This window comes from Brachypodium distachyon, chromosome 4 (genome assembly GCF_000005505.3).
Source record: "Brachypodium distachyon strain Bd21 chromosome 4, Brachypodium_distachyon_v3.0, whole genome shotgun sequence".
Lineage (NCBI taxonomy): Eukaryota > Viridiplantae > Streptophyta > Magnoliopsida > Poales > Poaceae > Brachypodium > Brachypodium distachyon.
Genome location: NC_016134.3, coordinates 36,828,785 through 36,852,672, shown reverse-complemented (window position 1 = coordinate 36,852,672; position 23,888 = coordinate 36,828,785). Strand labels below are relative to the sequence as shown.

General features: G+C 49.9%; 1 protein-coding gene and 1 long non-coding RNA gene across 2 annotated transcripts; one reads left to right on the top strand and one right to left on the bottom strand.

Annotated features, from left to right (window-relative positions):
* Window positions 1–966: 966 nt before the first annotated feature.
* On the top strand, window positions 967–2,523 carry LOC112272329. The gene is made up of 2 exons (XR_002965978.1): window positions 967–1,245; window positions 2,225–2,523. It is a non-coding gene; the product is annotated as an uncharacterized LOC112272329 (long non-coding RNA).
* Window positions 2,524–19,665: 17,142 nt separating this feature from the next.
* On the bottom strand, window positions 19,666–23,640 carry LOC100828034 (probable ethanolamine kinase). Its single transcript, XM_003578122.4, has 11 exons — window positions 23,280–23,640; window positions 22,902–22,993; window positions 22,374–22,480; window positions 22,008–22,113; window positions 21,520–21,642; window positions 21,334–21,425; window positions 21,002–21,086; window positions 20,758–20,863; window positions 20,605–20,668; window positions 20,141–20,233; window positions 19,666–20,060 (listed from the first exon to the last, which is right to left on the bottom strand). Exons 1-11 carry the CDS (start codon window positions 23,441–23,443, stop codon window positions 19,932–19,934), a joined length of 1,161 nt encoding a protein of 386 aa, XP_003578170.1. The 5' UTR covers window positions 23,444–23,640; the 3' UTR covers window positions 19,666–19,931.
* Window positions 23,641–23,888: the final 248 nt, after the last annotated feature.

The window sequence follows — 23,888 nt, the reverse complement described above, 5'->3', positions numbered from 1 at the left end:
GGCAGTGCACCCATCAGCACTGAGCACTGATGGCATGCACCACCACCGCGCCTCTGCGGCACCTCTCACCCTTGGATCATCTTCCTTGGCTCTGCTCTGAGCTGCTCCATGGCCGGCACGCCCTTTTATAGGCGCGGGGGAGGGGCTTGTCACCACGCGCGCCGGGTCACCGCAGCACACGTGGCGCCGCACCCCCTTGAAGTGCGGCCCGGTCTTTGCCACCATGCATGCCAAGTTACCCTGGCACATGTGGCGGCCCCCTCCTGAAGCAGGGGCCTCGAAGTGCGGCGAGACCCTTGTAGTGCGGTCACTCCACACCACAGGGCACTACTAAACGCCACAGCCCGTGGACGGCCCACGAGCGCCACAGTGCGCTGGATTCCACCTTTACCCTACATGTCAGATTCTTACCAAGCCCGAGATGCTGCAATTTTTTTTCGAAATTCACGAGAAATTCACGAAAACATATAGCAACATAGATAGCTCTCCTGCCTCCCAGCCCCCGGGCACAGAAGGGTCGATGACAATCTTGGGTGTGAGCACTTCTTACATTCCAGGACGCAGCGTCTGCGTGATTGTAACAGCCCGAGAGCAAGCCTTTTCCTTTTAAGCCCTTTTGGACTGCTTTGTAATTTAATTATCTTCATCATGTTATCATGCTCATGTCTTCATTTACATTTTTGGCATGTCATTAGCATCATCTCACATGCAATATTTTTCGCTCGCACAAAATGTCACTTCTTTTGTGTTGTCATCTGTTGTCTTGTAAAAGCCTAAAATTAATTTATAGAAATCCTAGTTTGGTTTGACAAATTAATTCAGGGTCTAATTAAACCTACAAACTCTCTCTTCTTATTTTATTTCAAACTCAAATTAATTAATTGGTGTGCATTTGTTGTTGGGCCTAAAGCCAGCCCACTAAGCCAAATCCTAGTTTTTTTCCTAACCTATAAAACTACCCCGGCTCTTTTCTTCCTCCTTCGTCTTTTCCTCCGGGCGCCAAGCTCCCGAGAGCTGCCGCCATGGACATCACCGAGCCGCCGCCTCCAGCCGAACGACGACGGACCGACCACGTCACGAGCTCCGACCCTTCTTCCTCTACGTCCATGCCCAAGGAATTGCACCGGGAACCTCTACGTCGAGCTCTACTTCGTCTTATTCCTCTACGGACGCCGGCGCTTCCTCGCCAAATTCCCGCGATACGAGGCTTCCTCGACTCCGATCTGCTAGACCTTCTTCTTCTACGTGAGCTCCTCTAGCTTACCCTTCTTTCCTTACCCGTTCCAGTGCTCCGTAGCGTTCGAGCTCTTTCCTTAGCCGCGCCATAGTTTGTTCGCTTCTGTGTGTTGGCCTTCGAGCCAACGTGTTTATTTGCGTGCGCCTGCTCAAGCCCGACTATCTTCTGGCCCCGCCGCTGCTTCTTTGGTCACCGGCGCCGCTGCAATTTCCGTGGCCGCCGCGTCCAGCCAAAGACCCCGCCTTGATTATGTAACCGTGCACCCCGTAATCGTAAAGATCAGCTCGTCCGTCCCAGTGGCTCGTTCCCTCGTACGATTCCTAGATCCGCGCGACCTGAGTTCGATCCCCTTCTCCTGCAACTGACAGGTGGGACCCTACGGTAAGTGCTCGCTGGCGCCAGCTCCGCCATGTCACCGCCCAGGTCCGCTGTCAGCTGCAGTGGCTAGCTGCACCTGAGTAGCTGCTGCTCTGTGTGTTTTCTTTTCCCTGTTTTAAATTTCAGATTATAGCTTAATCTTGTTTAATTCATATCTTTTGCGAACCATGTCCAAATCATGCAAACTTTATATGTTTTTAATCTGCCAACTGTTCTGCAATTTGAACTTGTTAATTTCAAATCTGTATAAATAGTAATTCCAATCATCTTGAAACTTGTTTAATTCATATTAGATGTTTCCTAACTCCAAATTTGATGAACCTTATATGCATTTTGATCGGCAAGATCTATTTAATCTGTTCATGGCATTCTCATTCATGTTTGAATAACTTAAACCTGCTGTTTAGTGCAAAACATCTAATTAATGCATATGGAGTTTGGATTCCATTGATTCAAGATTCCAAACCCATTTAATATGAATAGTGTATCCACTACACACTTGCTGTTAATATGTCATGCATCATCCTTTGATTTGCATTTAATTTTTCATGTGTATGTTGTATGCTTATACCTTCTCGTTATGTTGTGTATTTGCTTCTTCCTCGTTAGACTCCGGTTCGTACGACGACGACTACGCTTGTGTTCTTCTTCCAGGATTCTTGCTCAATTCCGGGCAATTGAGTACTCCAGTCAAGCAGCCCTTCCTTGACCATGTTGATTATACGTATTGCTTCTCCCTCAAATCTTGCATTAAGTTACGATCTCAGTCTTGTCATGATGCCTCTAGGTTGCATAGCTTGTTAGTCAGCTCTACTTGATGCCCCATGTCTTGTTACTTGTCCTATTACCATGTCACATGTTTGTTGTTGCCCTACATTTTGGTCATTAGATGTCATGCTTAGTTGCGAGTCTAGTGTCCTTATATTTGGGGTTTCACAATTGCTACATCCACATGCTACTTTATGTTTTAAATTGCAATTATTAAACTGTGATATGATATTAAACCGTAATAAGGCAACGATGGGAGGCCGTGCTCTAATGCATTGGTGATTTGTTCCATTGGCGCCGACCTAAGGACTGAGTTCTCGTTTTCGCCGACCCAAGAAACTTCGCGCTAACCGCTCGTGGGAGAATATATGGGTTCCCCCTCGGCTTAGTACTCGTTTCATAGTTCTTCCAGGGGCCACATAGTTCGGGCGTTTCATTTGGCATTTGCATTGCATGCACACAGAGATTTGTGGAGACTTGTTGGTGACTTTACATTCATATAGGATTGCGACACTAGTCTAGAGTGGTCATTCTGCGGACACTGAACCACTACCAGCTGTCCTCGCAACTCTTGAGTCCGTACGACACTTCGGCCGGGCTCTCGTTTTGGATTAGACTCAGTTCGGTGGTCCCCTGGATTAGTTGTGGGGCATGGAAACGTCGTGTCGCCCAATCCTGCCGACACATCTTTTTGTGTGTTCCTACTCTAGTGGCAATAAGGGTTGGACAAACGTGTACGGGTAAATTGGCACACCCTGCAGGGATAAATCTTTCGGAAAGCCGTGTCCGCGGTTATGGACGACTTGGTTGGTCATTACTTGATCATAGAGAACTTAACCAACTTAATCTCAAAACTTGAGTAATAATTAGCCTTAATCATGGATATGCTTAAAACTGCTTAAGTGTGAGTTTCCTTTGGATTGCTTCCTCATAGGATGTTGAGGGGGTGATATGAGGATTGTGTTGTTTGGTGTTTAGTAAATAGGTTAATCATCTCAGTTGGTAGACGCTTCTCATCCTCTCATTAGACGTTATTATTAGAGTGTCTCTCCAGATATCTGCTGCTGCATAACCCCACTTTACCCTCCTTTGAGACATGTTGCATACTAGCATAGATCTCCCCGTAAGTCTTGCGAGTAGTTTGTACTCAGTTGCTTTGCAACGTTGTTTTCTTCGGACGTTCCAGCAGAGCAGGTGAGCCGCTAGCTTCTTCGTGGAGCACGACGTTAGATTCGATGTTTAGCCAGGAGATCCAGATCAGGGTTCTGAGACTCGTGGCGGGTTTCCTTCCAGCTTCCAGCCTCTTCAGGCCATGTTGTAATCTTGTCCGTACTCGGGCATAATTCGACTTCCGCTGGTGTAATGATGTAATGTTGGGACATGTGTCCTCTCTTTGTAATAATTGTTATTCTGCTCCTTGTATGAGCTTTGTAATTACTCTCTTCTGTAGAGTTTTGGTAATGATATTCATGTTGAAAACTTCTGCGATGAGCACATTAATGCGTGTATGTATTGAAGTGTTTATCGTAGGTTAAGAACCTGAGGCTTGAATTACGCAAACGTTAGCAATTTGGGGCTAAATTGTATAATTCCGGTCCCGGGGTCTTACAGTGATGCACGTTGCGGTGAGCCCGGCAACTGCATGCCCCGTGTCGGAGTGATCCGGCAACGGGTTCACGTTTTCCAGGCTCTGGCAGCCCCTGCTCACAATCAAGTATGGAAAGAGACTTCTGTGCACCTACGGCAGGAGACAGAAGGAGGGGAAACATGCAAACAATCGAGGCAACTTGAAATTCAGGAAACAACACTTATCTTCATTCACAACAACTAGTGGTTTACAATCGGGGGTTGCCCGGCTACACTAGTTCGAGAGGCATGCATCGGTGGCATCACCTGTGGATCGGGCACCGCCGCTTCACGGATAGAACTTGCGCAAGTGCTCAAGGTTCCAGCTATTTTGCACCGGCAAGCCTTCTTCGGTTTCCAGCCGGACAGGCCCCGGCCTGGTCACCTGCACTACCCGAAAGGGCCCCTCCCATTTCGGAGCCAGCTTGTTCCCGGCCTTCGTTCCTTGTATCCGGCGCAGGACAAGGTCTCCGGTCTCGAGCTCCCGGGAATGGACTCGCCTGTTGTAATAACAGCGGAATCCCTGCTGGTAGCGCGCAGCTCGCACAGCAGCCCGGCATCGAAGTTGGGGAAATCGAGTTGGATGGCAAACCTCAACTGATCTCCCGTTGGTGACTTGATGACGACCCCGGCACCGGCTCCCTGGAGGCTGAACGCGCCGTCGAAGTACAGGATCCAGTGGTCCTCATCCAGTTTGCCCGGCAAGCTGGTCTCCGGCCCATCCTCCTCTATGCCTGTCGAAGTCCATTCTGCGACGAAGTCCGCCAGGGCCGCACTCTTGAGGCTCTTGGTGTTGGCGAAGTGTAGATCAAACTCCGACAGCTCCATTCTCCACTTGGCCACCCTCCCGGTGGCTTCATGGTTGGTGAGGGCTCGCTCAAGGCAGAACCACGACACCACCGTGACGCGGTGCGCCTGGAAGTAGTGGCGCAGCTTGCGTGACGCAAGCAGAACTCCCAGCAGGAGCTTTTGCACCTGCGGGTACCTCGTGCGGGCGTCGCGCAGCACCGTACTGACGAAGTACACCGGGTGCTGCACGAGCCGCCTGCGTGGTGCGGACGTTGCCGGCTCGAGGGTGGTCCCTGGGTCCGTGGCGGTTGTCGGGGGCGGCTCAGCCCCCTGCCCCGCAACCTCAGCTCCCGGGATGTCCTCCTCTCTCTCGGTGACCAGCACCGAGCTGACCACTTGGTCAGTTGCCGCTAGGTAGAGTAGCAGCGGCTCGCCCGGCCTGGGGGCGACGAGGATGGGTGGCGATTTCAGGTACTGCTTGAGATCCTGGAACGCCACCTCAGCCTTAGGGGTCCAATCTATCGGGCCCTTATTCTTCATTACCTTGAAGAAAGGGTAGGGCGCGTTCGCCCAATCTTGAGATGAAGCGGCCCAGCGCGGCAACGCAGCCGTTGAGGCGCTGGACGTACTTCACCTTGCGGGGAGCCTCCATCTTCTCGATAGGTTCTATCTTCTTTGGATTGGCTTGAATTCCCCTGTGCGAAACCAAGAAACCCAGAAGCCGACCTGAGTCTACACCAAAGGTGCACTTCTCAGGGTTTAGCTTGAGTTTGCTCCTGCGGAGGTTATCAAACGTCTCCCGCAAGTCATCAGTCAGCGAGCCCCCGCGCTTTGACTTGATGACGATATCGTCCATGTAGGCCTCTACGTTCCGGCCTAGCTGGGGTCCCAAACACTCACGCAACGCACCCTGAAATGTTGAGCCCGAGTTCTTCACCCAAAAGGCATGCATGTGTAGCAGTAGCAGCCAACCGGGGTGATGAACGTTGTTTTTTCCTCATCTTCGACCGCCATCTTAATTTGATGGTAGCCGGAAAATGCGTCTAGAAAGCTCAGCAAGTCGCAACCAGTAGTGGAATCTTCTATTTGGTCAATGCGAGGTACATGAAAGGATCTTTCGGACACGCACGGTTAAGATCAGTAAAATCTACACACATGCGTAATTTATTTTCCCCCTTGGGCACTACAACAGGATTAGCTAACCAAGTGGGGTACAGTACTTCCCTGATAGCCTCCGCAGCTTTGAGCTTATCCACCTCTTGCTTGATGAAATCCTTGCGCTCCTGCGCTTGCCGGTGGACCTTCTGCTTGATGGGGCGGGCGTCCGGGCGCACCGCGAGTCGATGCTCAATCACCTCCCCAGGGACTTCGGGAAGGTCCGATGGCTCCCAAGCGAACACGTCGGCATTCTCCCGGAGGAAAATGATGAGGGCGCTTTCCTATTCGGCAGTAAGGTTCGCACCGACGGTGACGATGCGCTCCTTGTTGCCGGCTTTGAGGGGCAGCTTCTTCACCTTGGCGGCCTCCTCCTTGAGCTTCTGGCCCTTGCCGGGGCACGAGCTCAAGCTTGCGCTTCCCCCGACAAGCTCTTGCGGGGCAGTGCGAGCATTTTTAGTTGTCGGGCCGTCGCCCGGTGACCCTTCACCGCCGGCAACGTCGTCGTCACCGGCGTCGGCTGCGGCGGCGGCCCTAACGACCTCGCCAACACACCAGGCCGCGTCCTTGAGGTCGCACCTGATGGAGAGGACTCCGTACACGGACGGCATCTTCATCACGCCGTAGGCGCAATGAGTCGCAGCCATGAACTTGATCAGCGCCGGCCGACCAAGGATCCCGTTGTAGGGAAACAGGGTGTGTGCGACGTCGAACACTGTGCTCGGTCCTGAACGCCTCCCAGGACCCGAAGGTCACCGGCAACGTGATGCGCCCCGGGCGCATGATCCCAGGATTTACTCCCCGGAACGGGTCAGTGGGCTTCAGCTGCTCCACCGGCAACTGGAGTTTCTCCACCAACCTGGCGGACAGGAGGTTCAGCCCCGCTCCGTTGTCCACCAGCACCTTGGTCACCGTCATGCTGTTGATGATCAGTGAAACCACGAAGGGTATGACCCCCGAACCCAGTTGCCGCGCTGGGTGATCGTCGGCGCTGAAGGTGATCAGGACGTGCGACCACTTCAGTGGCTGTTGTGGCTCCACATCTGGCAACAGCGCACACACCTCCCGGGTGAGGCGCTTCACCGCGGCGTGGGATGAGAGAGCGTAACCTCCCCTATGGATGCAGGCGACGCCGCGGGACTCCTGGAAGCCCGGCTTGTCGCCCCCGGTGCAATCGGACTCACGCTGCTCCTCTGCGCAAGCCCTGTCTCATCCCCGGGGAGGGCTCTCCCTGCCGGCGCGGGCCTGGTCGTGTCCCCCCTGGGCGCTCCCGCCGGCAGGCCTCGGCCCCGCTCTAGGGTCGTTCGGGCAATCTCGGGAGAGATGCCCGATGTCGCCGCAGTTGAAGCAGGCGTTGGCTGTTCGGCGCTCCTCGTGGCACTGCTCGCGCCGCTGCTTGATACCCTGCAGGATGCGGCAGTCCTGCGCGTCGTGGGTAGAGTTGGCGTGGATGGGGCAGTGGGACGCGTCGCCCTGCTTGCCGCCAGACCCGCCGTCGGGCGAGGCCTTCTTTGTGGGCCTCGTGGTAGCCCCCGACTCCGCAGCTAGGACTTGCTTCCCGCAGTCCTTGCGGGAGCTCTTCTTCTGCGAAACCTCGCATGGGCTCGCGGCAGCTTTAGCTGCTAGTTCGGGCGCTAAGCGCCCTTCCTCGGCCAGGGCACACTTGTGTGCCGGGGCGTACAAATCCTGCGTCGTCCGGATCTGATGCGTGCTCAGCTTCTCGCGCATCTTGGGGTCGTGGACGTTGATGGCGAAGGTGTTGATGATGGCGGCAGCCTCCGCCTCCGGGATGGAGTAGGAGAGGTTTGAGAACCGGATGACGAAGCTCCGCAACGTCTCTCCCGGCTTCTGCACCACGGTGTGCAGCTCCGCCATGGTTCCCGGGCGCTTGTAGCCGCCCTGGAACGCGCTCACAAACTTCTCGCGCAGGTCCGCCCAAGTGGCGATGGACCCAGCAGGCAGGTTGAGCAACCAGGTTCTCGCTGATCCCTTAAGGACCATCGGGAACCAGTCGGCTCTAACCTTGTCGTCGGCGCCGATGGCATGCATCCCCAACATGTAGGTCAGGAGGAAATCCTTGGGATTCACGGTCCCATCGTACGTACCAAGCGCGGGCGCTCGAAACTTGCGGGGCCATGTCACCCGCCGCAGCTCGCGCGTGAACGTGGTGCAGCCGTCCTCGGGGCCCATAGGAGCATCCTCCTACTCCTGCGGGCCCTGGCGCTCCACGGCGCGCCGACGCCGGTGCTCCAGACACTGGCGCAGGTCCTCCTGCTGGCGGGCATTCAAGATGTCGCGCGCGTCACCTTGCGTGACGGTGGGTGACGAGTCCGAGGACCCCTCCGGGTCCCCGCCTCCCGGCCCTCCCTGTGGAGGAGGGTTTTCCCCTTGTCGTGAGGCGCGGGGCACGTCTCCGCGCCCCGGGTTCTGCCCGCGGCTGAGCCTGCCGGGCCGCCCTCGCCCTGTGGCTGTTGGGCAGCGAGCGCGAGCAGCGCATCCAGCTCTGCGCTCCATGCCTCGTGTGCCGGCGTGCCGTGCTGCGGCTCATACCACACCATGACCCGCGCGGCGATGATGGCTTCCGCCGGGGTTCTGGCTGGGGGCAACCGATTCTCCGACCGGCTACCCTCCGCCCTATCCCTGGGCGCACCCGGGTGAGTGGGGTGCGATCCCGTCGGCGTCGCTCGCGACGCTGTGTGCTCGTGGCGTAGCTGACGCTGCGCGTCTTTGGCCCGCGATTCAACTTGCTGGCCGGCGCGGGCGGCACCGTGGCCGCTCGCGCGACTGGCCCCGGCACTTGGAGCCGCCGGCCCCCTCAGCCGGTTGTCTACCGACGGCCGAGAAGGCGGGGCTGGCAGCTGCGATTGCTGCGCTCGTGAGGGTTCAGGATTTTCCTGAACCCGCGACGTGGGCTGCGCATCGTGTGATCGCGTGTGTGCCGTTGGGGCTTCACGCGGATCGATTCGGGGGTCACCAGCCCACTTGGGAGACATGGTGGTTGGCTCTGTCGTCGAGGAAGACGAGGCCAATTTTGGTGTAGACGCTGTCGCCGGCGGTCACCGGCGAGCTCTCCTCACGCGCCCCCCTACCTGGCACGCCAGATGTCATAGCATGTGGCTTTGACACCGGGGATGCGCGGGCACCCCCTTTTTGGTTTGGCAGTGGGCGACAGGGATCGCTCCGGCGACCGTCGGCGGGGCCAATGCAAAGCGCTACAGCATGCGATGAGCACGGACATGCGTTTTACCCAGGTTCGGGCCACCCGGAGCTGTAAAACCCTACGTCCTGCTTGTCTGAGCTTGTATTGACGGAAGAACAAGTGTTCACAAGTTGCCCGGGGGAGCCCCCGGGTGCTCTCTTTTTTTGCTAAGTGTCCTTTGCTACTTTGGGCTACTGCTAGTGTGGTACTACGAGTTGGTCAGGGAACAAATCCCGAACCAACGAACCCGTTTGACCTTTGGCGGGGGTCCTCCTTTTATAGCCAAGGGGATACCACAGGTGCCACGATGCATGGTTTACAAGTGGCGAGCAGGGAGCTCCTCGGTGTGCTGGCATACATGCAAGGATACTAGCCTTGTAGATAGGGGTCTAAGGCCTAAAAATTACTCTTGAACGGCCATTGTTTGCCTGAATTGACGGGGAACCCCCTTCCTGTCGGTTTATTAACCTTGCGCACTGGGCGCCCGCCAAGCGCCCACGTGGCGCCACTGTCCTGCTATCTCGGCCGCGCCCTCACAGCGGAAACCTGCGCCCGGGAACGCCCCTCCCGGCAAGTACCTTTCCGGGAGGTGCCCAGGCAGGAATTCTCCCCCAAAGCCCCGCTAGCCCTGCCGGGCTGGTAGCTTGCCGGGCAGCTTGTACGCTGCCGCCCGGGGTGAGATCCTCCCGGGAAGCAAGCGAGGCGACCCGCGCGTCGTGCAGCGGTGGTACCTCGGGTGCCACTGGTGCGACAGAATGAAACCAATCAACGTAATTAGTAGAGGTTAGGATGGGGGTTCACCTTGATTATACATAGGTGGCAAATTATGGTGGCGATGATTATATTGAGGTGGTGAAGCCACCTCACCATACAACTCATAGCCACCCCTACCTTGGGATTTGGTTGCACTCTCTTCGATAGCCTTAGCCTTGTTACGGGCTTCGGCATCCGAATCTTCCTTAGTCAAATCCACCGCACTTGGTGGCTTGGCATAGAAAGGCTCGGTAGAAGACGAAGAGGCTTTTTTAGGTAGGTGCTCACTAATCTTTTTGTCCACACTATTTAGAATAACTTTTGCATGCTATCCAAAAGCAATTTGATGGATTTAAAAGTTAGTGGAGCATTATCATCTAACACCTCGGTTTCTTGGGGTTTCACGGTGGGTTCACCATCATTGCCGGCCATACTCTTAAGAGCGGTAAAGTCCTAATTAAGAGACGAGGCTCTGATACCAATTGAGAGATCGGTATGGTCGACTAGAGGGGGGGGGGGGGTTGAATAGGAGACTAACAAATTTTAGCTTTTCTTTTTCTTTTCTTGAAAGATACAAATACTTAATCCTAGGTTTTTCTAGATACTCTAAAGTGAACGCAACCCTATAATGAAATGCAATAGCCGAAGCAACAATATATATAGCAAGAATGTAAAGGGGAAATGATACTACACGTGGAGACGAAGATTTCACCGGAGTTCCACCTATTGGGATCGGTGTACGTCTCTGTTTGGAGGAGTGCTCTACCACAAAGGTAGAGACGCCACGAAGGCTCACTCTATTCTCCAACTCACCACACCACAAAGGTGGGATGATCTCTCACAACACCACAAAGGTGAGGTGAGTTCCACTAATGGCTTCCTTGAGGGCGAACGCCGAATCCTTACAAACTTGACCGGGGCAAACTCCACAATTCAATAGGAGGCTCCCAATCCAAGCCTCAAGCTCCTCATACACCAAGGGAGAGCTTGAGGTGACCGCTTCCGTCTAGGGTTCCCAACAATCCAAGAGAAACAAAATCCACAAAGAAAACAAAGAGAATCAACCTTTTGACTTGGTGAAACCGTAGAGCAAGATCTTCTCCTCCAATCCTCAAAGAATCAAGAGTTGACAGTGTCTAGGGAGGGAGATCTTGGAGATTTGAGCTTTTTGTGTTCTTGGGGTGAGAGAGGCTGTTCTTGGCTATTGAAACAGTCAGCTAGCTCGTTGGGGACGAAGGGGTATATATATGGGGTCCCTAAAATCGAGCCGTTATGCACTGCGCAGAGACAGGCCAGAACTTCCGGTCATAGCCGGAACTTCCGCATATTATCGGAAGTTCCGCATTTTCCGCCGATCCTAACAAAGAGCGACTGGAGGTTGGGGCGGAAGTTCCGGCCGGAACTTCCGCCACCTGGACTGCAGGCAGAACACAACATGCTGAGTTTAGTTCTTCTCTCTCACTTTTTGGGGTAGGCTTTTTAGTGGATGCAAATTGTGTAGTTGTGTACGTGAAATTGATTCACCAATTACCTTCCCTTGTGGATTTCCTCTTAATAGTATGGATGTCCTACGACTCAAATCAAAACGAAAAAGCCGCTAACACCGCTACGCTTCATAACATCTTGAGGGTCCACATCAACGTCTTGTGCCAATTTCTTTATGAAATCTGAAATACTTGACACACGATTAGATACACAACATGTTGTCATCACCACCAAAATCACTTAGGAGAGAAATTCCCTTTCACCGGCGAAGATTAATTAGACACCACCTGAATGGTGAACCATACAGAACGAGCGAACTGGCAATAAAAAAACAGGTGCTTGATTGTCTCATTGTGAGAGTAAAACACACACTTGGGATCACCATGCCAGTTTCTTTTTAGTAAATTATCTTTTCTGAGAATCACCCCATGACACAGAAGCCACATAAAAACTTTCACCTTAAGCGGAACTTTGAGATTCAAACACGTCGATTCATCGGAGGAACACCTATATTGACTAATGCATGGTAGAACGAGCTGACTATAAAAGACCCAGACTGATGTAAATTCCATCGGAATACATCTCGGTCCTGAGTCAGCTGGATCGCATTTAGACGAGGGACCTACCGATTCCAGGCCTCAAGCTTGGGACCAACCAATAAGTCTCTCCTGAATGAAATGTTAGAAGGAGAATGACTCAGGACTTGAGCTATGGTGTCATGATTGTTGCGGACAATTCCATATAGTTCTGGATACTGATCCGGAAGGGGGTGTTGCCTAACCAAATGTCCTCTCAGAATCTAACCTGAGCCCCGTCTTTGATATGAAGGATCGATCCAAAGCGGAAAAAGTCCCGCATAACCTTCATTACACCGGCCCAGAAATGAGAATTGCCCTGATTTCATTCAATATAGGAAATCGCATTGGAGCCAATGTACTTATTACGGAGGAGATTCTGCTAGACTCCTTTGGTCAATAGTTTAAATAACCATTTCCCCAGAAGAGCAAAGTTCTTGGTAACAAGATCCTGGATCCCGAGGCCTCCCTGCTCTTTAGGTTGACACAAAACACTCCAATTCGCAAAACACAAAACACTCCATCAGAATACTTCTTATGTTGGCTATCACTCTGTCAGAAAAATCTAGAACGAAAATAGTCCAAACGCTTAAGCCCCCCCCCCCCTGCCCCCGAGGAAGGTTGAAAAAATATAGCATGTACATGACCATACTCGTGAGGACTGATTTAATGAGGACCAACCGGCCCCTATAGTAAAGGATTTTTTTTCCTTTCCAACTACTCAACCTCTTTTCAAATGTTTCTTCTACTTCTTTCCAATGAGAATTGCTCAACCTCTTACCATGAATAGCAATGCCAAGATAACAGATCGGGAACGACCTGAGTTCGCACCCAAAAAGGCTAATATATTGGCTCGCCACCTCCTGAGCCTGGCCAAAACAAAACAACTCACTTTTATGAAAGTTTATTTTCAGGTCAGAAAGGTGTTCAAATATACACAATATTAGATTTAGAATTTTAGCCTTTTCCAAGTCTTCGTCAAGAAAGATGATAGTGCCATTGGTATACTGATGTATTGATAAGCCATCATCAACAAGATGAGGCACAACACCATTGATTTGACCATCGGTGCGAGCCCGCCCAATGAGGACCGATAACATGTCTACAACCACATTGAAAAGAGCAGGAGACAACGGATCCCCCTGTCTAAGTCCTTTCTTTGTTTGGAAAAGGTGACCCATGACATCATTGACCTTTATTGCAACACTTCCACCCGAGATGAAGCTCTCCACCCAGTTACACCACTCGGGAGAAAAGTCTTTCATTCTCAGAGTTTGCAACAGGAACGGCCACTTAACTTTGTCATACGCCTTGTCGAAATCGATTTTGAAAATTACCCTACTCAATTTCTTACTGTGGATTTCGTGTATCGTTTGTGAATAATGACCACCCCATCCCAAATATTCCAACCTCGTATGAAAGCGGTTTGGTATGGACGGGTGACCATGTTTGCAACACTAATGAATCGGTTATTAGCCACTTTGGTGAAAATCTTGAACACCACATTTTTTTTTGCGAGGAAAGTGAGCTTTATTAATCATGAATAGGATTACAATCAGCAGCAACCGCTACAGAAACACACGGATGAGGTTGATTCAACAGACAATCTGATCCTCAAACCTCCCGCACAAAGTTTGCTAACAAATCTGCAACCCTATTTTGTGTACGACTAATCTTCTTGACTAAAAGCTCACGATCTCCAAGAACAAATTGCCGTAGCTCGGAGAGAATGAAGCCAATACTTGAGCGGCTCATGGCATTCGAGTTCAGTGCCTGAACTAACACCTCACAGTAAAGTTGAAAAAACAATGGCAGGTTAGTCACATCCACTGCCAACTTGAGGCCTCCCAGCGCAGCTTCTGCTTCGGCAACAAGTGCATCCGAACAATGCGGCACAAAACGATGGAGGGAGGCAAGCACAACACCAGTATGATCACGAATCACTGCACCTAGCCCAGCCTCTCCCTCCTTCAATGATCCATCCGTAGCCACAGAAACCCAGCCTTCATCCGGAAAAGGCCAGGGAGCATTGCGAACTGTCGGTCTGGTCTTGATCTCCTTCACTTTGCGACCAGCAACACCAACAATCTGCTTTCCTTTGGCAATATCTCTCCCATCCTTCTGTGCAATCGCAAACAAGGTGTCCGCGTAACTACACAGGTATCTTCATGTTGCTTCGAGAGGGGCGGGTACTTTATCATGCGTAACATCATTGCGCAGCTGCCATATTCGCCAAATGAGAAGGATTACTCTTCCTCTGGCCTCAACATCAATCTTCCGAAGAACATCAAACAGCCACTCAGGACCGTTATATACTATATCATCCACCTCCGGAATATCCCATACTTCATTCATCGCTTGCCAGAGCCTGTAAGAACTGGGACAGACCACAGCCATATGAAACGCATCCTCCTTGCACATAGCGCATCTCGAACAGGTATCAATAGGCTCTAGATGTCTTCTCTTCATATTTGACTTTGTTCGTAAGCCATTAACAATCAGCCTCCAAACGCAGATCTTCATCTTCTGCGGAACTTTTGTTTGTCATACAAGATTCCAGTCCGGCCGATCACCCGCAGGACGCGCACTGGAAGCACCCGCCAGACAGCCAACCTCGAGTTCAACAGCCAGATGATATGCGCTGCGGACTGAAAAAATCCCATTCTTCTCTGGGAACCAGGCAACAAAATCTACCTCCTGCCGACGGGATAGGGGAATTTTGAGAATAACATCAACGTCGACAGGGAGGAAGTGCTCACGTAACAACTCCTCCTTCCATTGCCCATCTGCATCTATAAAGCTAGCAACCCGGGTGTAGCGGCAGCGGCCCTGCAAGGACACAGGTCGCCTAGAGAAACTTCTAGGGATCCACGGGTCACACCACGATCTTACAAGCCTTCCATTCCTAATACGCCAGATAATTCCCTTCTTAAGGAGCTCAAGGCCATATTCAATTCCTCTCCACACCGCAGATGGGGTGCCCCGAAACACTATATCGACTAGATTTCCCCTTCGATAATACTTCGCCTTGAGAAGTCGAGCACATAAACTTTCCGAACGATCAATAAGCCGCCAAGCTTGTCGTGCAAGGAGAGCCTGGTTGAAAAGACGCATATCACGGAAACCCAAGCCACTGCGGTTCTTTGGGAGTAACATTTTATCCCATGCATCCCAGTGCACCTTGTGCTTGCCCTTCTCCACGCCCCACCAATAACTCCTCATCAACTTTGTCAAATCTTCACAAACGCCCGCAGGCAACTTAAAAACACTCATGACATAAGTGAGGAGAGCTTGCGCCACTGATCTGATTAGTACCTCCTTCCCTCCAGAGGACATATACTTCTCTCCCCAATCAACTAATCGCTTGCTCATCTTTGCCTGTAAAGTTTGATATTTGCCTTTCGTCATTCTGCCCTCCGGAACGAGAAGTCCAAGATATTTCGCTTCAAAGCCACCTTGCGTGACCTGCAGAATATGTTTCACCTCCTCCTGGCGTTCAGCCGGGCAAGCTCTGCCAAACAACATAGAGCATTTTTGAGGATTGATGAGCTGACCAGTGCCCTTAGCATAACGAGTAATCACATCTTGGACAACACCGGCCTGCGCACTCTCAGCTTTAAAAAATAACATGGTATCATCCGCGAAAAGTAGATGAGACACTGCCGGCGCCGGCGGACAGATAGTCAGTGGAATAAGGCCCCTCTCTTCGACAGCATCATGTATCAGACAAGATAACAAATCAGCAACAAAAAGGAACAGAAAAGGAGACAATGGGTCACCTTGGCGAAGTCCCCTCGACGGCAAGAAACGAGGAAGCAGGCGCCCACTGAATTTTACAGAATACTGCACTGTTGTAACACACTGCAGCACCCAACCAATCCACATCTCCGAGAAACCCAACTTCCGCAATGCTCCTTCCAAAAAAGACCAATCCACACGATCGTATGCCTTGGATAAATCCAACTTATATGCACAATAGGGCTCATCAACATCAGAGGCTGTTTGAATAAAATGAAGACATTGGAAAGCAATTATCGTGTTGTCCGTGATCAATCTCCCCGGCACAAACGCGCTCTGATTCTCTGAAATCAGCTCTTCCAACAAAGGCCGGAGACGGTTCACCATGCATTTAGATACGATCTTGTAAAGCACATTACAGAGACTGATCGGCCTAAAGTCCTTCAAACTCTCCGGTTGAGCGACCTTCGGAATGAGAACAATAGTCGTCGAGTTGACATTCGGTGGCATAACACCATCTCTGAAAAAAGCCAGCACACCGGCAATTACTTCTTGCTACAATGTCCCCCAATTCTTCTGATAAATCCTCACCGGGAACCCATCAGGTCCGAGCGCCTTAAGTGGCCCCATTTGAAACAAGGCATCCGGCACTTCTTTCTCCGTAAACTCACGACAAAGCTCATCATTCAGCTCCTGCGACACTTTCACTCCCAGAAGGTCCAACACGGTGGCAGGATCAAGAGTAGGATCCTTAGTATATACTTCCCAGAAGTAAGAATTCGCCATTCTCTCCATATCTGAAGGAACCGTGCACCAAACACCATCTTGGCGGTTAAGCTTCTTGATGTGATTCTTCCTCGCACGCCACACCGCCTTCTGGTGAAAATATCTAGTATTTCGGTCCCCTTCTTTGAGCCAGGCAATACGTGAGCATTGAAGCCACATCATCTCCTCACGATAGAGCAGCTCATCCATGCGATCACACTTCTGTTTGAGCACCGCACGATCCGCACCAGATGCTTCCAACACACACAACTCCTGCCGGATTTCCTCAAGTTCCTTCAAAACATGCCCGAACTCACACTTGCTCCAAGCCTTTAAATCATCCATTACAGAGCTGAGCGACGCGGACACCGACTCAAGGGAACCGGTCGGAGCCGCCTTCTCCCAAGCATTGCTTACAATTTCTGGGAGCGCTGCACTACGGTCCCACATCAATTCATATCTTTGTGTTCGTCCCCCTGGCCGTGGTGCATCGACTCCATGAAGCCGAAGCAGCAAAGGGCAATGATCTGAACGTGATGATGTAAGATGATCCACCGACGCATTGGGAAAGAGATCCTGCCACTCCACATCAGCACAAGCGCGGTCAAGCCTCACCCGCACATTCATATCGCCACGCTGATGATTATCGTAAGTATAAGGAGTGCCGCAAAAACCAAGATCAAACTCACACACCGCCAGAGCATCTCGGAAGGCCATCATCTGAGCTTCAGGCCTAAGATTCGACGAAAAATGCTTGTGCTGCCATAATGCTTCATTAAAGTCCCCCATGACCACCCACGGAAGATTAGACACCACTTTTAAGTCTGAGAAAGTTGCCCACATAAGATGTCGATTTTGCACTCTTGGCTCGCCATAGACAAACGTAGCATGCCAAGGAGGTTCACCACGAGCCTCCTGAATACAAACATCAATATATCTATTGCTCTTCCCCAAAACCTGCACTTGGATCGAATCATCCCAGAAAAGTGCCAGGCCACCGCTAAAACCATCAGAGGCCACCGCTTCACAACCATGTAAACCCAATCTCCACTTCAAGCGGGATACATTCTCCACCGATTGTCTGGTCACGAAGAAAAACCAGCTTGGGGTTACTACCACTAGCAAGTGCTAGGAGTTCTTGAACTGTCCGGCGGTTCCCCACCCCCCGGCAGTTCCATACGAGAGTACACATTAGGCCCGGCGGTACTCCTCGAGGGAGCCCGCCGATGGTGCCAAATCTTGATCCATTGTTGATGAGTTTTCCACTTTGTGCCGCTTCGAGTCTTGCGAAGTGCAGTCCCCAGAAAACTCCCTACTGTCTCCTCCACCACCATCACCAGACAAATCAGACGCCAAATGGGGATAATTAGTGAGCAACAATTGATTATTGCCCCCCCTTTACTCTCCCCCAATTCCAAACGACGTTTGGGTTGTTTAGTTGGGCTAGAGGCAGTACTCCACAGGTCCTCATCCACCTTCTCATGTTGCGAACTAGCACCACCACGGCCCCAGCCCCGACCTCCCTGAGTTCTTCCCCAGCCACCACATCCTCCTCCCCCTGCAGGCCTCCATTCCTCCCTTCTAAACTCCTCAGCAATTAGTGTTGGTTTATAGATGATATCCTTGTCTGCATGCTTGCCATTGCCATGTTCCTTAGCAACATGACTAACCATACCACAAACACCACAAAACTCTGGCATCTTCTCGTATTCAAAGCGGAAGAATACTTTCTCCTTCTTCAGCGTTAATGGTGCACACGAGAAAGGGGTTTACGAACATCTATTAGGATACGAACCCTAACACCGCCACAGCCCTTCACAGATTTTTCATCAAGCCAGAGCACCTTGCCTGCCCTCCGCGCGAGCTGCGTCGCCACACTCCCCGTGCGAATTTTCTCCTTCAGATCGAGGACACGCACCCACGCCGGGAACGCCTGAAGTTCTACAGAATCCACATCAGACCAGCCATCATATTGGGCAAGAAGCACAGGGCAATCCCTAAAGAGCCAGGGTCCCTCCTGCATGACCCTCTCCCAATCACGCAAGCAATGAGTTGTGCGGCAAACATTCCATCATTGATCGCACGGAACTCAACATCCTGAGCGAGATTCCAAGCCGCTCGCATCTTATCGAAGAGCGCAGCATGGCTGAAGTTACTAGTCGTGTGCACACGAGCCAATGCCAGGAACTCCGCATCTGCCTGCAACTCCTCCAGATCTTCCTCCAGTACAACATCCTCTTCCTCATCTTCACGCAGATTCAATAGGCCAAATCGTGAATCCAACTCCTCCTTATGCGATCTGCCACTATCCGTCTTCTCCGACCCCTGTTGATCCGCCGCCGCCTCTTTTGCCGATCCTCCTCCCTTCGTCTTGCTCGAGGTCGTCGAATTTTGGCTCACCATCTTCGATCGAGGAAAATATGCGTCCAGAAACACACCGCTGGAGCAGATATACACCCAGAGGGAAGCACAATCAAAAACGGAGAAGAATTCCGATCCGATCTTGGTAAGGTATGGTGGACTCCACGGCCGTCGCCGGGAGGAGAGAAACCCTTCTTGAACACCACATTGAGAAGGCAAATTGGCCAAAATTGTTTAATCCAGCTCGCATCCTTAATCTTGGGTAGCAAAATAATTTCACCAAAATTGAAGCTAAACACCTGAAGCCCCATGGGATAGTGCTTGAAACAAAGCCATCAAATTTGCCTTACTTCATACATATACTGGTGATGAGCACGCGACATCTTTTAGACAGCTCAACCTCTAATTTCGATAACGTGAACTAAAAGTCACGACTAGGTTAACTCTTAACCTTTTCTTTTTTACAATAAGGTTAACTCTTAACCTTAAGTAGCATAGCCATGCTTTCTGCCTCCAGTCACTCGAGGGGTTGCAATGCTAATGAATAATTCCATGCTCCAATGTCTACATCCAAAGACTTAGTTAAGTTTAATTAAGTTTAATTTATGCATTATAAAAATGGCAAATAACTAAATCTTTTTATTTAAGTCATAAAACTCTAAAAAAATATGAGAGCATTATCCTTAATTCTTATATTCCTTCAAGGCCATTATGAACTTGCGTTCAAAAAATTTGACTCAAAGATTGGTTTGAAAGTTTAGAGATGCCTAGATACGGAACATACGAGCGAACCCTTTGCATCCTACCTGCAATACAGTTCACGTGACACACAAAGCAGAAATCATTAAGCTTGCGTACTTGCGATTGCGGTGACCAACAGGTGTACATTATTTACAGATCTTACAATTTCTATCACGCGGTAGATGACAACTGCAGGAAAAACGAAAGAGAGAGAATCTAAGAGCCGATACGATCATAAAATGAGGCGAAAGTCGCTAATTAACATGACGGGAGTTTGGTGTACAACAGCCGATCATCATTGCCTGCCAGCCCTGTATAAGCGGACGGCAAGAGGTGGCTCGGGGACAGCGTCTAATAAGTTCTAGCCGTTTCTGGGTGCAGAAAGGAAGCCTTGTGCCAAGGAAAAGCAAAACTCCCTCTGTTTCTTGTATTCACCGTACCGTAGGAAAAAGTACCCAAGGTAATCGAAATCGATTGGGGATACCTTTGCCTGCAATTAAATGGCACACATATGTTTTGTTATAACAGTTGCACGCCACTTGAATCAATGAGTACTGGAATGGTGTTTACCTGAATAAGTGCCCACAGTGCCCAGTAAATGTGTGATGCTAATCTGTAGGTGTTCGTTTCAATATAAAGGGCTTCTAGATCCTGCATTTGGACCTTTCAGTTGTATAAATAAGTAAATAAATAATGGTGAAACGACATTACGTGAAATTGTCTATGTTCTGCTACTCGAGAATGACAACTTTTTTCTCAATAGCACTTAAGTGTATTCCTACGCCAAACATCCAACATTCCCATTTGAAGAAAACGATGCAAAACATGTTCAATTTATAAGACGTATGTTTCAAGCATATCTGACCTGGTGTTTTGATAGGGAGTTTACAACTAACTCAAAATAAGCAAACGAAACTACTCACAGAAGGCACTATACGGGTAGCTTTCTTCACTCAATACAAAAACTGTCCAACCTATGGATATTTTTCAGTTAGTTTTGTTTCCAGAGAAGATAATGTATTAAATTTACATACCTCACTTGGTCTATCAGCTAGGTAATTCCTGAAAAAGTGATATTGGACATCTTTATCTGGGTACCTGAAAGCAGCAAACAAGTAAATACTAGTACTGGGCAAAAACATGATAATAAGATGCTCCATCAGAATACAACCAGAAAGAAAACGTACAGGCTGTAATCACAATCAAATCCTGCATACTCATTGAAATGGTTTGCAATGTCATATCCACGGTAGCTGTATGACCCATACTCAAAATCAATGAAATAGAGCTTCTCTGTGAAAAACAAAATGAATGGCAATAAACACAGCTGCCATCTCAGCTTTGCATAAAAGAACAAATAATAGGAAATTGTGAATATCAAAGCATCCACTGAATAATCAGAAGAATGAGAACAAGGAATGCATCATCTACCTTCCAAATCATTCAGCATCAGATTGCCTGAAAGCAAGTCGTTGTGTGAAAAAACGACAGGAGCATGCAGAAGGTCTGAGAGATCCTATAAGAGAGTGAGAAAAATTATATTAATGGACATCAATGTAGAAAACAGGGATGTAGGCATTTGATTGAATGATTGAGTTATAGATCTACTGATATGAATATGTAAAAGTCCTTGACAAAGCAACAATCGAAAGGGAGATACTCCTTTTAGGAAGATGAAACTGAAATGGGCAGAAAATGCACACAATGACATTGGACTTTTTTATCTGGATACCTAAAAGAAGCAAACAAGTAAATACCAGTACCTTAAGCTCTTTCACTTCATCTTGTATTTCTCTGAAAGATATCGTATCATATCTCTTATGTTTATCATTATCTTCAAACTTTAATGTGGAAGCTGAAATGTATTTCACAGCACACAACAATATTATTCCATGCAATTCTACTAAAGTGGATGAAACGTGCAGGTTGTAAGTAGTCCCAGGGGTTACCTTTTTTCAAAAACTTGAATATGTCATTCCACAATTGTGGTTCTTTTGATCCTGGTATGTCTACTTGATGGAATTTCTGTAGCTGCTTGGCGATTTCAGCAGCTATTCTAGGTTCCTTCATGTCTGAACAACAGAATAACGATAATCGGCATTGTTATTTACATAAGCATTTATCACAGCCTTTCCACATGCCTATGGCTCAAAGATGACTTACAATGTTCTGTATAACACATAAACACAAATCCCTTTGAATTGCCATATCAAAATATAAGGAAGTGAGCTAGGGGGAGTAGATGTACAATCCCATCACCTAGGTTTAGGTTCCTATTTATAATGCAGGGGTCTCCCTTAAAGTTTTCTATTTCTATAAAAAAATCTCAATATAAATAAGAAAATGGGAAATGGTAATAGATAATAATTGCACTAAGTAGACAATGAAACCACCCGTCCAACCCATTTATATTATGCAGGTCGAAGAAAATGCCTACCTGAAGGTGACAGTGTTCGAGCATTTATGAATGACTGAATCACTCCGTTCTCAAATATTCCAAGTAGCAGAGCCCCGAACCCTGCAGCTGAAAGATATGGTATGGCCTAACCATGATAGTAATAGATGTATGCATTAGGAAACAGTTCAGCCCCCAAAAATGGCAACAGAGGTATTCTGAGTGTTATAGTGTAGGCACTACTTCTATGAAACCAATGGAGAATTCTATTTCTGAAAATTATAAAATGAACCACAACTAAGAAAGTAAAGCACCAACAAATGAACCAATTCTACGATGTACAATCATAGGAACACTGTAGAATGGTGTGCCATATATAATATCATTGGATACAACTGAAATGCTCACCAGCAATTCCCTTTCCCGATCGATCACCAAGTCTGTGTTAGGGCCATACAAACGAACAGTCACAGAGGACTCACTGCACGTTCCTTCTTTGACAGATACCTTTAGCACTGTAAGTAATAAACATCATGAACTATAAAAGATAACCATGTAGGGTAATTATTGCTATAAATATGAATTACAGGTAAAGTAGGTGCAGTTATACAGAGAAATGATTTATATTTTCTAACGTCCAGAAACTCAAGATGCAATGACAGAAGGAATGATTTTTAAGCAGAAATGAATGCAAAGAACTGATGACAAAGAGTATCTGATGTCATAAAGGTTGCCAATGCAGTTATGTTCTTAAGTGCAGCCATTAAGCTATGCCATGGTCTACGCAGACAATTCAAGCAACTGGCTTGCTAAAAATGTACATGGCCTCTATTTTCTTCTGCTACAACATGCAGCTCAGGTGAGGGGAGATGAATCAGGAGCCAGGAAAGTGGCACAGCCCACAAACAATGCCAATGGCAAGGAAGCAGAACTCACATAGGTTGGTGATGCCACCGGACACCGTCTCGACAGAGAAGCACGAGCTGTCCACAGACGACCACCCTTTCACCAATTCCTTGCAGAGACCACTGGAAAAACAACCCAGCGAATTAGGAAACAAACATGGGAAACGGGGGATTAATCAGGTCAGTCGCGCCTATCGCTCTCTTTGATGAGAGGCATTTCCCCGAACACCATCAGCTCATAAGAGCGCAGACCACGATCCATCTCCTAGAGACCGCCCCCGGTCGCTCGAACAACGTGAGCGCACCAACGCATTAGCACGAAACAAACACACGCTACACGCAACCGCCCGCGTGGAGAAGCGAAGCGAAACGAAACGAAACGAAACGAAAGAGGGATCACGAGACTTGCATGATGTGGGGAGTCATCTCGGGGAGCGGCAGCGAGATGTCGACCGCAGCGGAGGACGTGGGCACCTCCGCCGGGCCCGGCGCCACCACCGTCCTCGGCTTTTCCTCCCCGCCGCCTCCGCCGGCGCCGGCGACCCCATTCAAGCTCCGGCCCTCCGATCCCATACTCTCAGCCCGTCGCTTCCACCCCTCCTCCCTTGCAATCTCCTTGTTCGCGGCGTGCGTGCGTGCGTGCGAGGAGCTATTATGGTGCAGCCACCCTGAAGGCGATTCGGTTCGATTCGATCGGAGACGACGAGGGAAGCGTGGTGGATACGAGGGAGGAGGAAGAAGCGGCCAGCGGGGGTCTCTAACGGATCCGTCTCGAACAGCGCACACTGTTTATAGACCCAGTCGCCTCCCGCCACGTGGCGGGGGGGGAGCGATCTGTCCACGTCAGCTCGGGTCATCGTCTCGGCCCCGTGTGCGCCGCGTGCCTCCTACCGACCTACCCGGGTAGAGTGCGTGGGTCAGCAACCGCATGGGGCCCGGATGGCAACGGAAGAGGAGAGCGACGGTTTGTGTGAGCTGGTTCTCGTATCCGTAGGGCCAAGGCCAACCCTTGCTCCGT

What these genes read in the sequence shown, in the direction of transcription:
- LOC100828034 (XM_003578122.4), bottom strand. Translation starts at nt 23,443, where the DNA reads ATGGGATCGGAGGGCCGGAGCTTGAATGGGGTCGCCGGCGCCGGCGGA. An exon ending in CGGTGGCATCACCAACCTAT is followed by an intron (nt 22,481 to 22,901) that starts GTGAGTTCTGCT and finishes TATTACTTACAG; the next exon opens with TGCTAAAGGTATCTGTCAAA. An exon ending in ATTCAAGTTTTTGAAAAAAG is followed by an intron (nt 21,426 to 21,519) that starts GTAACCCCTGGG and finishes AATACATTTCAG; the next exon opens with CTTCCACATTAAAGTTTGAA.